Source organism: Grus americana, chromosome 22 (assembly GCF_028858705.1).
Source record: "Grus americana isolate bGruAme1 chromosome 22, bGruAme1.mat, whole genome shotgun sequence".
Classification (NCBI taxonomy): Eukaryota; Metazoa; Chordata; class Aves; order Gruiformes; family Gruidae; genus Grus; species Grus americana.
This window is the reverse complement of record NC_072873.1, coordinates 7,119,703-7,131,431: the sequence shown is the minus strand read 5'-3', so window position 1 is coordinate 7,131,431 and position 11,729 is coordinate 7,119,703. Positions and strand designations below refer to the sequence as shown.

General features: G+C 51.5%; 1 protein-coding gene across 1 annotated transcript; it reads right to left on the bottom strand.

Annotated features, from left to right (window-relative positions):
- Positions 1-850: 850 nt before the first annotated feature.
- On the bottom strand, positions 851-1,711 carry LOC129195385 (feather keratin Cos1-1/Cos1-3/Cos2-1-like). Its single transcript, XM_054801325.1, has 2 exons — positions 1,563-1,711; positions 851-1,185 (listed from the first exon to the last, which is right to left on the bottom strand). Exons 1-2 carry the CDS (start codon positions 1,633-1,635, stop codon positions 851-853), a joined length of 408 nt encoding a protein of 135 aa, XP_054657300.1. The 5' UTR covers positions 1,636-1,711.
- Positions 1,712-11,729: the final 10,018 nt, after the last annotated feature.

Sequence of the window (11,729 nt, the reverse complement as noted above, 5' to 3'; positions counted from 1 at the left end):
AGTACAGTTCCAAGCAAAGCAAGAGGACCACTCTTTCCCATGACCTTGTGGGGCTGATGACCTCCCTGGGGCCTCCCACATGCCCACAGTTCCTCTCTGGGGGACAGCAGTTGTCAAGATTCCTGTTCACATGACGTGCTCCAGGGCCAAAGGGGGTATTTCTGAGAGGAGACGCAGCAAGGCAAGGAGTGAGGGCTATTGGCTGTGGAGTAACTAGGATTGTCTTGCTCAACTTCAGGAGGAAGTGCCCAAAAGAAGACCTGCTGCAGTGTGTCCCTCCCTCTAATGCTTATATAGGAGTGATGAAGGGTCACCTTGTTCCCCCACCTAATTACCCCCCAAAGCAATGTCTTTCTCAACAGTCAGTAGGCAGATGGAATGACCACCTGTGGGATACAGACAAGGTTGCATCAATTTATTACCGAGTTTAAAGAGGGAAATGAGGTCACTGCAAGTGGAGGCCCCCAGTGCGGGGAGGAGCAGGAGCAGCCAAGAATCTGTTTCCCTTTTCCTGTTGACAGAGTTCCCCCAGGACCAACCTGTCGACCTGCCTGGCAAAGGGAGGCAGGCGAGGAGATTACTCCATGCTGGTTTCTGGGGTCCTCACAGCAGGCTTTGAGGGGAGCACAAGACACCAAAGACAAGAGAGGAAAAGGGTGAGGGGAAGAGAGGAAAGGTAGGCATTGGCTGTGTTTTCAGAGAGCCCAGGCTGGCCCCTTCCAGTCTACCCTTGCCGAGCAAGCCAGAGATGGTCAGCTGCCCTTAAAACAATGCCACAAAGCTTGATCCTCTGCCCAGCATCATGTTCTGAGTTCCTGGGGGTCCTTGTCCGAGGCCATTGCCAGTATCTTTAGCAGGGCAGGCATCTCCGGCCACAGTAGCGGCTGGTGATACAGGAGAGGTCACAGCACCCAGAGGTGATGGGCACTCCATCACAGCTGAGGATGCTGCCAACAGCAGCGGAGGTGGAGGAGCCCACAACGGTGTTCTGTGGGAAGGAGCTGAGGATGGGGCCGGGCAGGGTCACCACCACGGGGGAGGGCTGGATGACGACGGTGGAGTTCTGGCACTGCCTGACACAGGGCTCATTGTAGCTGTTGGCCAGCGGGGTTGGGCCACAGGGCTGGCAGGGCTGGCAGGGCTGGCACTGGTCGTAGCAGGACATGTCTTGGGGCAGAGGTTCACCTGGGAGAGAGGGTAGGGAGGAAATAAAACATGGGGATGTGTGAGGAGCAGCCTGTCACCACACCATGAGGGAGCCAGAGAACATGCAGGGCCAGGAGGTGGAGGCTCGGCAGAGATGTATGAGAGCTTCTTGGCCTCGTCCTGCCAGGGCCCATAAAAGCCACAGAGCTCCTATGCAGCCACTGTTTAGCCCCTGAGTCCAGAAGCCACCTCAGTACAGTCCCAGCTTCCCTCCATGCCTAACCTTCTCCCCACTTCCCTCTCTCGTGACAAGCAGCCCCAACATCTGGCCCAGAACAAAGCTGGTGTCACCTGAGAAGCCCACTGAGATGAGACTTCCTTTTAGAGAAATCAGAGAAGGAGAAGGAGCTTCCGACTCACCTGGTTCCCAAGGAGAAGGAGGCAAGAGAAGTGGCTGAGGAAGTGAGGAGTTGGGCTGGCTTTTATCATGGACCTTTACTGCCCCAGGCTGCCAGAGGCATCCCTTGTAGAGGTGATTATTTTCTGACAAGCTCATCTTGAATGCAAAACATCCCAGCAAATGCTGTGGGCTGTGTTCTGGCTTCCTGCACTGCTGTCTCTTCATGTCCTGCTTTATGCCAGGCACATTCCTCAGTGAAGGCATCTTTTGTGTGACAGGATGAGAGGCCCAAGCATTTCTGGTGCAGAACACGTCAGTGTGGGCAGAGGACTCATCTCACATGCTGGAAGAGTCCAGAAAAGATCACTCAAGATGAAGTAAACAGCTGGCTCAGACAACACACACGCACAGACACACACACAGGCACACACACAAATCTAGCCCTCTAGACATGTAGAGTCAATTGGGAAGACTCAAGACACCCAAAGAGAGGCTGTCTGCACTGCCCAGGGCCACTGCACAGGTCGTGGACTTGACAGAGTCTTCTTCTGCATGTCCTGTGTCCAAGGGTTCAGTGTGGCTGAGGGAAGACTGGTCTGCATTCGGTGAGAGCCGGAGATGCAGCTGATGAGAGTGAGGTTCCCAGCATGACACTTTCACTGACACAGAAGGCCTCTCCCTGCTCTCTGTCTGTCCTAGAGTACCCTGGACATGGATATGGCCTTTAGCCATGGCATGGAAATGCCTGTAGGCTCTGATAGGACAGACGGTGGGTTCACTTCTGATCATATGATGAAGCAAGCCATGCACAGGTGACCAGGTAGGCAGGTCTTGCTGTGATCTTATGCTAGCTGGGGAGTTCAGAGGCCACAAATGATGAAATGCAGGATCAGTGTCTCCAGAAGGATGGTTTGTCCCATTTACCGTGCATGTCTGCTTTGGGATGGGATAAGTCCTGTGTTGGAGATGATGTCTCCGCACTGACTGTGGGGAGAGTCTACAGAGTCTGTTAGAGCAGGTCCAGAGGAGGGCCACACAAATGATGGGAGGGTTGGAACACCTGTCCTGTGAAGAAAGGCTAAGACAGTAGCTGTTTAGCCTGGAGAAGACACTGTGGAGACCTTATTGTGGCCATTCAGTATATATATGAGGCTTATACAAAAGGAGAGAGACTTTTTGCCAGGGCCTATAGGGCCCTGTAGGACAGGACAAGGGGCAATTGTTTTAAACTAAAGGAGGGTAGATTTAGATTAGATACAAGCAAGACATTTTTTAGGATGAGAGTGGTGAGACACTGGAAGAGTTTGCCCAGAGAAGTTGTGAATGCCTCATCATTAGAAGTGTTCAAGGACAGGATAGATGGAATCGTAAGCTACCTGATCCAGTGAAAGATGTCCCTGCCCATGGCAGGTAGGTTGTACTAGATGATATTTCCAGGTCTCTTCCAAGCCAAACCATTGGCTCTGATTCTATGATTCTATGAATTTTGCTAACTTCAAAGATCATTCCATGAGGTCCTTCCCTCCAGGGCAGTGGGTTTGGGCTGAAAGAGTCTCTACAAGAGGATATCTTTGGAATATGAATCTGTCCCACAGGGCTGAAAGGACTTACCTGCCGAAGGGATCTTTCTCCATTTCACTCACAAACCTTTGATTTCCTATATTTACTAAGACTGAGAGGCAAATCATGGCACCAAAGTCAGAAGAGAATCCCTGTCCCTCAAGAGGTCATTTGGGCAGCGTGCATGGCAGGAGTGGGGTGTGTCAACACTCAGCAGCTTTGGCTTCTGTCCCCAGAGGACCCTCTTGGCAAGTTTGACTTTTCCTATGGGTCGTACTGGCCAGGGGTGCCATGTGTTTGACAAAGTGAGGCAAGAGTGTCTTTGCAAATGCAAAAAGTAGGTATGGAGGGGGAGGTCTACCATAGACTAAAGAGCCAGGTTGGCAGGAGGGGTAGAAGAGGTATGCATGGGGGACAGCATGCCAGAGGAGGCTCTTGCGCTTCCCATGTGGTGCAGGTGGTGGTGTAGTTACATGTCTGCTACACACCTGCTCAAGAAGAGCAGGCAGATGATGCCTTCTTCAGGCAGCTTGGGAAGGCCTCACAGTCACAGGTCTTTATGCCATGGGTGACTTTTACCACTGCAGTGTCTGCTGCAGGAAGAAAATGGCTAGGCATAAGCTAAAGGGGACATGTCTGTGGTGTATGGAAGACAAATTTTTGATGCAGGCAATCCACGAACATACTAGGGGAGAGGCTCTTTTGGACATGCTACTCACAAGTGAGGAAGAACTGTTGGATGATGCAAAGTTCAAGGGCAACCTGGCCTGCAGTAACCAGGAGACTGTGGACCTTAAGATCCTCAGAGGACTGACCAAGAGAAACAGAATGACTGCTGTCCCGGACTTCCCGGACATCTTAGTCTCATCAGGGACATACCTGCTAGGCAGGACATCATGGGGAACTGCCCCAGAGTGCACAGGGTCCCAGGAGAGCTGGCTAACCTTCAAGGACCGCTTCATCATACCACATGCATGGTCACTCCAATATGTGGAAAGGTGAGTCAGAAAAACCTGGGGTGGAAACTTGCAAGAGACATGAAGGTAATCAAGAAAGGTATCGGTAAGTCTATCAGCAGCAAAAGGAAGGCTAAGTAGATGAGAACTCATTGTTCGGTGAGGAAGGGGACTTGGTGACAAGGGATAAGTACTCAATTACTTATTGATAGGGAATTACTTATTGATAGGGAAAAGTACTCAATTCCTATTCAGCCTCATTTTTTACTGACATGGCTTCTCCTCAGGCCTGTCACATCCCTGATCCTCCCAGCAGACTCTGGGAATGAAACAGCACCCACAGTAGAAGAAGAACGAACTAAGGAGTTCTTACTACCACTTCAACATTGAACAAGTTCATTGGATGATGCATTGAAGAGTGTTCAGAGAGCTGACTGGACAGTCTCTACTGAGTCCCCGGAAGGAAGAGGGAGCAAATAGTCTCAGAAGCCTATTCAAAACTCACGAAAGGCAAGAAGGGGGTTGGGAGCAGCTCAGATGGGTTTACTGAGGGCAAATCATGCCTCCCCAACCTCATTGCTTTCTATGAGGAGGTGACTGGCACTGTGGGGACGGGCAGGGGCACTGGCTGTGGTGTACCTTGACTTTAGCAAGACCTTTGACATACCCTCATGGGGGCACACACATGCACAATAACACCCACACAGAGGTAGGTATGCACACTCACAGGCATGTGCACACACAGAGATATGTGTGCACACGTGATGTCACACACATGGGCACAGCCACACAAAAGAGCTTGCACACACCCCAAAGAGTAACTCCTATGCGTGCTCTTATAAAGAGGTGTGTGCATACACGTTTCCAAAGGATCCCATGTGCAGACACAGGCGCAGCCACCCCTCCACACCAACTTATATGTACAGATATTCAAACACAGATGCTTACACATATTCGTGCTCTTGCATGCATGTGTTTGCAAATAGATTTATGTGCATGCACGTGTGCCAAGATGTACACACATAAAAGGACATATCCATACACCTTGCCCACAGACTTACATATATGCTGACCAATGTCACACCTATGAGGTCTATGCTCACCTGCACGAAGGCACGTGTATGTGCTGAAACACATACACACTCATGAACAGATGTGACCAAACACATGCACACATTTGTATAATCTCACTCTTACATGTGCATTACTACAGGCACACACATACGTCCGAGTGCACACATGAGCACAGTCAGAGGAACATGTATGTGAGCATGAACACGTACACACACCGCTGAGAATCAGGGTGCTCGCTGCCAGCTCTCAGCCTCTCAGGATGACTGTAGGCAAGTCCTTCAGGTGGTACGGTTAAGGCAATGAATCGGACACCATCAGCTTTAGTGAGCTCAGGAGGTTGACAGTGGTTCAGTCAGCTGTTTTCTCACTAGAAAAGAGATAGAAACCACAGCAGAGTTGAAGCTGTCATGGCCTTTCCAGGCATTGAGACTCTCCATGTCCCAAACCTGTGTGTAAAGGATGACAGAAAAACTAGAGAACATCCATATTGCTGCAGACACCAAGAAATCCCCCATTAAAAGTGAGAAGAACTCCTACACCTTACATGCTCGCAGCTGTCCTCCCTGGTCTCCTTAAGGAAGATGTGGGGGTGTGGGACCAGCCCCAGCTCTGCAAAGGGAGCAGTGCCTCAGTGATGTATTCACATGGCTGCAGAGGGTGATGTGCCTGGGACAAGCCAGACTCCCCACAGGCTGCAAACACTGAGGCTGGGACATCAGAAGTGAGAGTGACTGATCCCAGGCACTCAGCCTCCTCAAAGCACTCCTTAAAATGCTTTTATTAGCACAAAGACTAGAAAGAAAGAGAAAATAGTAGAGGTAACCTTACATCCCTTCAGATGCTGGGCACCCTGAGCTGCTCTACATCAGTTGTGCTCACAGAATGGTTAATGTTGGAAGGGACCCCTGGAGGTCATCTGGTCCACCCCCACTTGCTCAAGCAGGCCCACCTATTGCCAGTTGCCCAGGATCGTGTGTAGGTGGTTCTTGAGCATCTCTAAGGGGGGAAACTCAGCCACCTATTCCAGTGCTCAGTCACTCCCACAGAAGCGTAGAACACTGTTGCCCTCTCACCAAGGCACAGGCACTGTGCAGATCCCATCCACAGAAGAGTTGACAGTTGAGGGTTTGGGTTTTTTTTCTTCAGAGGAAACAGCTCCATTCCTCATTTGAACTGTCAAACACTAAAACCATACCAGTTGTTTATTGCATGTGAACAAATACCGGGAGCTTTCACATCCTTCTTTCTCAGGCTGTAAACCAAGGCATTCAGCAGCAGAGTGAGAGCCATGTAAACAACTGCCACCGCTCTGTCTAGTGACCATTTTGAGGTCACTTTGCATGTAGGTGAAGGCACACGGGCCATAGAAACAGGCCACAACAGTGAAACGGGAAGCATGTGTTGAGACAACTCTGCACTTGCCTTCCACACAGCAGAGTAGCAGGATGCTTCTCGCTCTGCACCTGTAAAAGGTGAGGATGAAGAGGAAGCAGGAGAGGGCCACACCACCAATACAGAAGATGATCATGGCCTTGTTGTCAGAAGTGCCAGCACAAGCCAGGGCCAGGAGATCTGGTGCATCAGCAAAGAAGTGGCAGATGTGCCTGTGCCCACAGTAAGCCAAATAGGAGGTGAGCATTGAACACGGAGCCGGAGGCAGGCAACCGGCCAGACGCGCACAGCCTGATGCTTGATGGCCCCATAGCACAGAGGGTTGCAGACAGCCAAGCAGTGGCCATGGGACATGCGAGGGTAGAGGAAGAATTGGTCCCTGCCCAGCAACTGAGAGGAGTACAGCTGGGCCATGCAGCTGTGGAAGGAGATGGGTATGCCCTCCGACCTGAGGAAGTTCGCCAGCATCTTTGGAAGGAAGGCACTTGAGAAGAGATACAGAATCTTTGGCCTTCAGTCATTCTGAGATATGCTTCAGGAGCCATAATTGCCTCTTGATGGAGGACATCAGTGTTGGGATTTCCATCCTTCCATTTCTATGCTTTTGTCGAGACTTTTCATGCAGGCAATAGGATATGAGACTGTAGTGGCTGCCAAGAGACATTTCAATCAATCAGAAGGGATGAGATTGACATGTAAAAAATACTCATCCCTTCAGAATGGCAGCCAATTCCTGAGCACAAATTCTCTGGAGGGACCCGTGAAGCAGTCAAGAGCTCTGCCTTCACCGTCAGCTCTCTTGGGAAGTGCACCAAGTAACCTTGTCCTTGCTGATCTTCACATGCTCCTGCAAGCTCTGTATCAGAGCAATTTGATCTCCCTCAGAAATACACCATTCCACTGACCTTATTTCTGTGCTGACTGCCCTCAGCTCCCACATGCTCAGCTCCAGTTTCCAGCATCGACACATTCAGCAGCATGGGCGACTTTTCCCTACTACTCCTGCCCATGCGTGCTGGCCATGACCCCTAGACTGGACAGTGGAGGGGAGATGAAGGTGGAGTAGCAGCTATGGGCCATCCCAAGGGATGTTCCCTGCTTTACCACTTGTGCCATTCTGCAAAGCAAATCATCTTGCAGAGCCCCACAACCACCTCCTGCAACCCCAGTGAAGCTCCAGCCATAGCAAGGAGAATGCCCTTCCTCAAGAGCTCATGGGGTGCTGACCCCTCAGGGCATCCTGCCTTTCTGGGCCTTTCTGGGCAGAGAAACAGCAAAGTAAGGCCTGATGGTCGCTGGCAGCAGAGCATTCAGGGATGTCTTCCTCAGCTCCAAGTGACAGAGCCCAAAAGAGGAGCCACTGCAGGCTGTCCCAGCTTCCCATTCCTCTGTGAATGGAGACTGTGCCCTCACCCTCCTCCACCACAGAGCAACACCCTTCTCCTTTGGCAGCGTGGGGAGTGTCCACAGAGGGAAGGACCACAAGGCAGCCAGGCTTGAATGCAGCAGAACTTTAATGAGTCAGAAGAGGGAAACAATATCACACCAAGTGATGGACAGCAGTGCGAGGCACACCAAGGTCAGCCAATCGTCTGCAGTCCTTGGCCATGGAAAAGTTCTTACATGGTGTCCGAATATCTGCACAACAGTGGGGACAGATGCTCTGACCAAGCAGGCTGTGGTGGGACTTTGCTGCCAAGGGGAACCAAACCAAAGGGAAAGAGAGGCACAGCCATGCAGCTATTCTGAAAACAGATCCAAAATCTCGATCCTCTGCCCAGCACCATCTTCTGAGTTCCTCAAGGTGGCTCCTTGGTGATTTCCCAGCATCATTCTCAGAGGAGGCACCTCCTGCCACCGTAGCGTCTGGAAATGCCAGAGAGGTCACAGCACCCAGAGGTGATGGGCACTCCATCACAGCTGAGGATGCTGCCAACAGCAGCGGAGGTGGAGGAGCCCACAACGGTGCTCTGTGGGAAGGAGCTGAGGATGGGGCCAGGCAGAGTCACCACCACGGGGGAGGGCTGGATGATGACGGTGGAGTTCTGGCACTGCCTGACACAGGGCTCGTTGCAGCTGTTGGCCAGTGGGGTCAGGCCACATGGCTGGCATGGCAGGCACTGGTTGTAGCAGGACATGTCTCTAAGGGTGGAGGTGCACCTGGCAGAGAGGGCAGGGAGGAAGCAGATCACAGGGGTGGGTGAGGAGCAGCCTTGTATTTTCTGTGTCACAAAGGAGCCAAGGCCACTCCTGAGTGGGGAGCCGGAAACTGTGCCAGAAACCACACGGTCTTCATCATCCTATAAAGAGCAGCCTGCCTCAGACAGGGTCTCTCCTAATGTGTAAACAAAACCCACCTCAGCCTCGTACCAGGCTCTGTGTAAGTAAACCGTCTCTACACTTTCCTCTGTCATGACAAGAAGATCCAAACTCCAGGGCTGGACAGAGCCACTATCAGGTGGGATGTCTATCAAGTGGAGATCTCACTTTGGACGAGGAGGAGAAGGGGCTCCAGACTCACCTGGTTCCCGAGGAGAAGGAGGCAAGAGAAGTGGATGAGAGAGCAGGGGCTTGGGCTGGCTTTTATACCTGCCCTCCATTGCTGCAGGACCAGAGGCACCCTTTGCAGAAGAAACAATTTTCTGACAAGCTCATCTTGCATGCAAACCACCACAGCTAATGATACGGGCTGTGCTTTCTTTTCCAACACTGCTGCCTTTTCATTTCCAAGTTTGTGCCATGCCCATTCCCTGATGTAGGATTCTTCTGAGTGCTGGGGTGAAAGGGCCTAAAATTTCTAGGGCAGGAATGCAGCAGTATGGGCAGAAGACTCCGCTCAAGTGCTGGACAGGTCCAGAGGAGGCAAGTGACACAAGCCTGAGACCCTCTGTTGGGACTGTTTGCAGTGTCGTTCTTAGGATGAAGCCCTTGAAGTGGCTTGCACAGGAAAGCAAATGACTTGACGACCACTTTGGACTTCAGCCTACAAAGACATTAATGCGCTGCACTAGAATCTCATTTTATTATTGAAAAAGAGTGGAATCAGGTTTGAGGCCATGTTTCCCAAAGTTTGCTACTCTCCCAGTCATGTCCAGAACAGACCCTTTTCTGATAAGGGCTGTTGTGCACAGTGGGTAAATTTTTGAAGCCCATCTCCTCTCCGGAATGTCTGTCAGCCTGAGCTCAGGTCCAACTTGCAGGCAGTGCAGCCAAGGGCTTCCCCCCTTCCTTTTAGTGACCTTCATGAGATCAGTGCCAGGGAGCTCTGCTGGGAGAGCTCAGCCAGGGCTGATTCCCCTCTCCATGGAGCTGCTTTTGAGCTGAGGCTCTCGTGTAGCTGAGGGCCCACCTCATTGCTTTCTCAGGAGGTCACAGGCACTGTGGAACCAGAGTAGGGCAGGAGAGGAGTGTACCTAGAATTTTGAGCTTTGACACAATTCTTTACTCCTTTATGATCAAATTAGTGATAAATGGATTCAGCAAGAGTATGATAAGGTGTGTGGGAAATTGGCTGGATTACCAGGCTCAGAGAGTTGTGACTATGGTGCAAAGCCCAGCTGGCCGATCCTTATTACTGGGCTCTAGCAGTAGAGACAAAGTAGCAGGAACAATAGTGTTTCATGTTTTCATGAACACCATGAGTAATGGGCAGTGGGGAATTGCCAGCAGGTGTGTGGATAATACCCGGAGAGGGGAATGAGTAGTACCTGTCGGACACAGCACCTATTCAGAGGACCTGGACAAGCTGGAGACATGGGCTGACTGGAAGCTCACAAAGGCCAAAAAGAGCACAGGCAAGGTTTTGCTCCTGAGGGAGGAACCAGCCCATGTGGTCATGCAGGCTGGGGGCTGGCTGCCTTGGCAGCAGATGCACAGAAAAGGATGTGTGGTTTTAGGAGACACCCAGCTGAACAGGAGACAGCAGTGTGCCCTTGCAGCAAACGGGACCAACTGCATCCTGAGCTGTGTTAGTCAAAGTGAGGCCAGCAGGTGCAGGAAAGTGACCCTGTCCCTCTGGCCCTTGTGAGACCACCTCTGCAGTACTGCATCCAGGTTGGGGCTCCCTGGTCCAAGAAGGATATTGACAGAGTGAAGTGAGTCCAACAAAGGCCACCAAGTAGATTAAGGGGGCTGACAAACATGACGTGCAAGGAGAGTCTGAGAGAATTGCGCCTGCTCTTCTTGGAGAAGAGCTGTCTCAGGGGAGACCTTCTTGCCTTCTACAGCTACTCTTCAGAGGATACAGAGAAGATGGACCTGGTTCCTGGAAGTGCCCAGGAGGCAGAACATGAGGAGTTCTGATAGTTGGGGTTGTCCAGCCTGGAGAAGAGAAGGCTCTGGGGAGACCCAAATAGCAGCCTTCTAGTATCTAAAAAGGCCTACAGGAAGTGTGGTGGCCACCAATTATAGAATCATAGAATCATAGAATGGTTTGGGTTGGAAGGGACCTCAAAGATCATCTAGTTCCAACCCCCCTGCTATGGGCATGGATACCCTCCACTAGACCACGTTGCCGAAAGCCTCATCCAACCTGGTCTTAAACACTTCCAGGGAGGGGGCATCCACAACCTCTCTGGGCAACCTGTTCCAGTACCTCACCACCCTCACAGTAAAGACTTTCTTTCTAACATCTAATCTAAATCAACCCTCCTTCAGCTTAAACCCATTACCCCTTGTCCTGTCACTACACTCCCTCATAAACAGTCCCTCACCATCTTTCCTGTAGGCCCCCTTCAGGTACTGGAAGGCCGCAATTAGATCTCCCTGGAGCCTTTTTTTCTCCAGGCTGAACCAGCCCAACTCTCTCAGCCTGTCCTCACAGGAGAGGTGCTCCAGCCCTCTGATCAGCTTCGAGGCCCTCCTCTGGACTCACTCCAGCAGCTCAATGTCACTCCTGTACTGGGGCCCCCAGAGCTGGACACATTACTCCAGGCGGGGGTCTCGCAGGAGTGGAGTAGAGGGGCAGAATCACCTCCCTCAACCTGCTGGTCACACTTCTTTTGATGCAGCCCAGGATACAGGTGGCTTTCTGGGCTGCAAGTGCACACTGCCAGTTCATGTTGAGCTTCTCGTCAATCAATACCCCCAAGTCCTTCTCCTCAGGGCTGCTTTCAATCCATTCCTCACCCAGCCTATAGTCGTGCTTGGGATTGCGCTGAACCACGTGCAGGACCTTGCACTTGGCCTTGTTGACCTTCATC

Excerpts from the sequence above, each read along its gene's own strand:
- LOC129195385 (XM_054801325.1), bottom strand. The coding sequence starts at position 1,635 with ATGATAAAAGCCAGCCCAACTCCTCACTTCCTCAGCCACTTCTCTTGC. Across the intron at positions 1,186-1,562 it reads TCTCCTTGGGAACCAGGTGA|GTGAACCTCTGCCCCAAGAC; the intron begins GTCGGAAGCTCC and ends CCTCTCTCCCAG.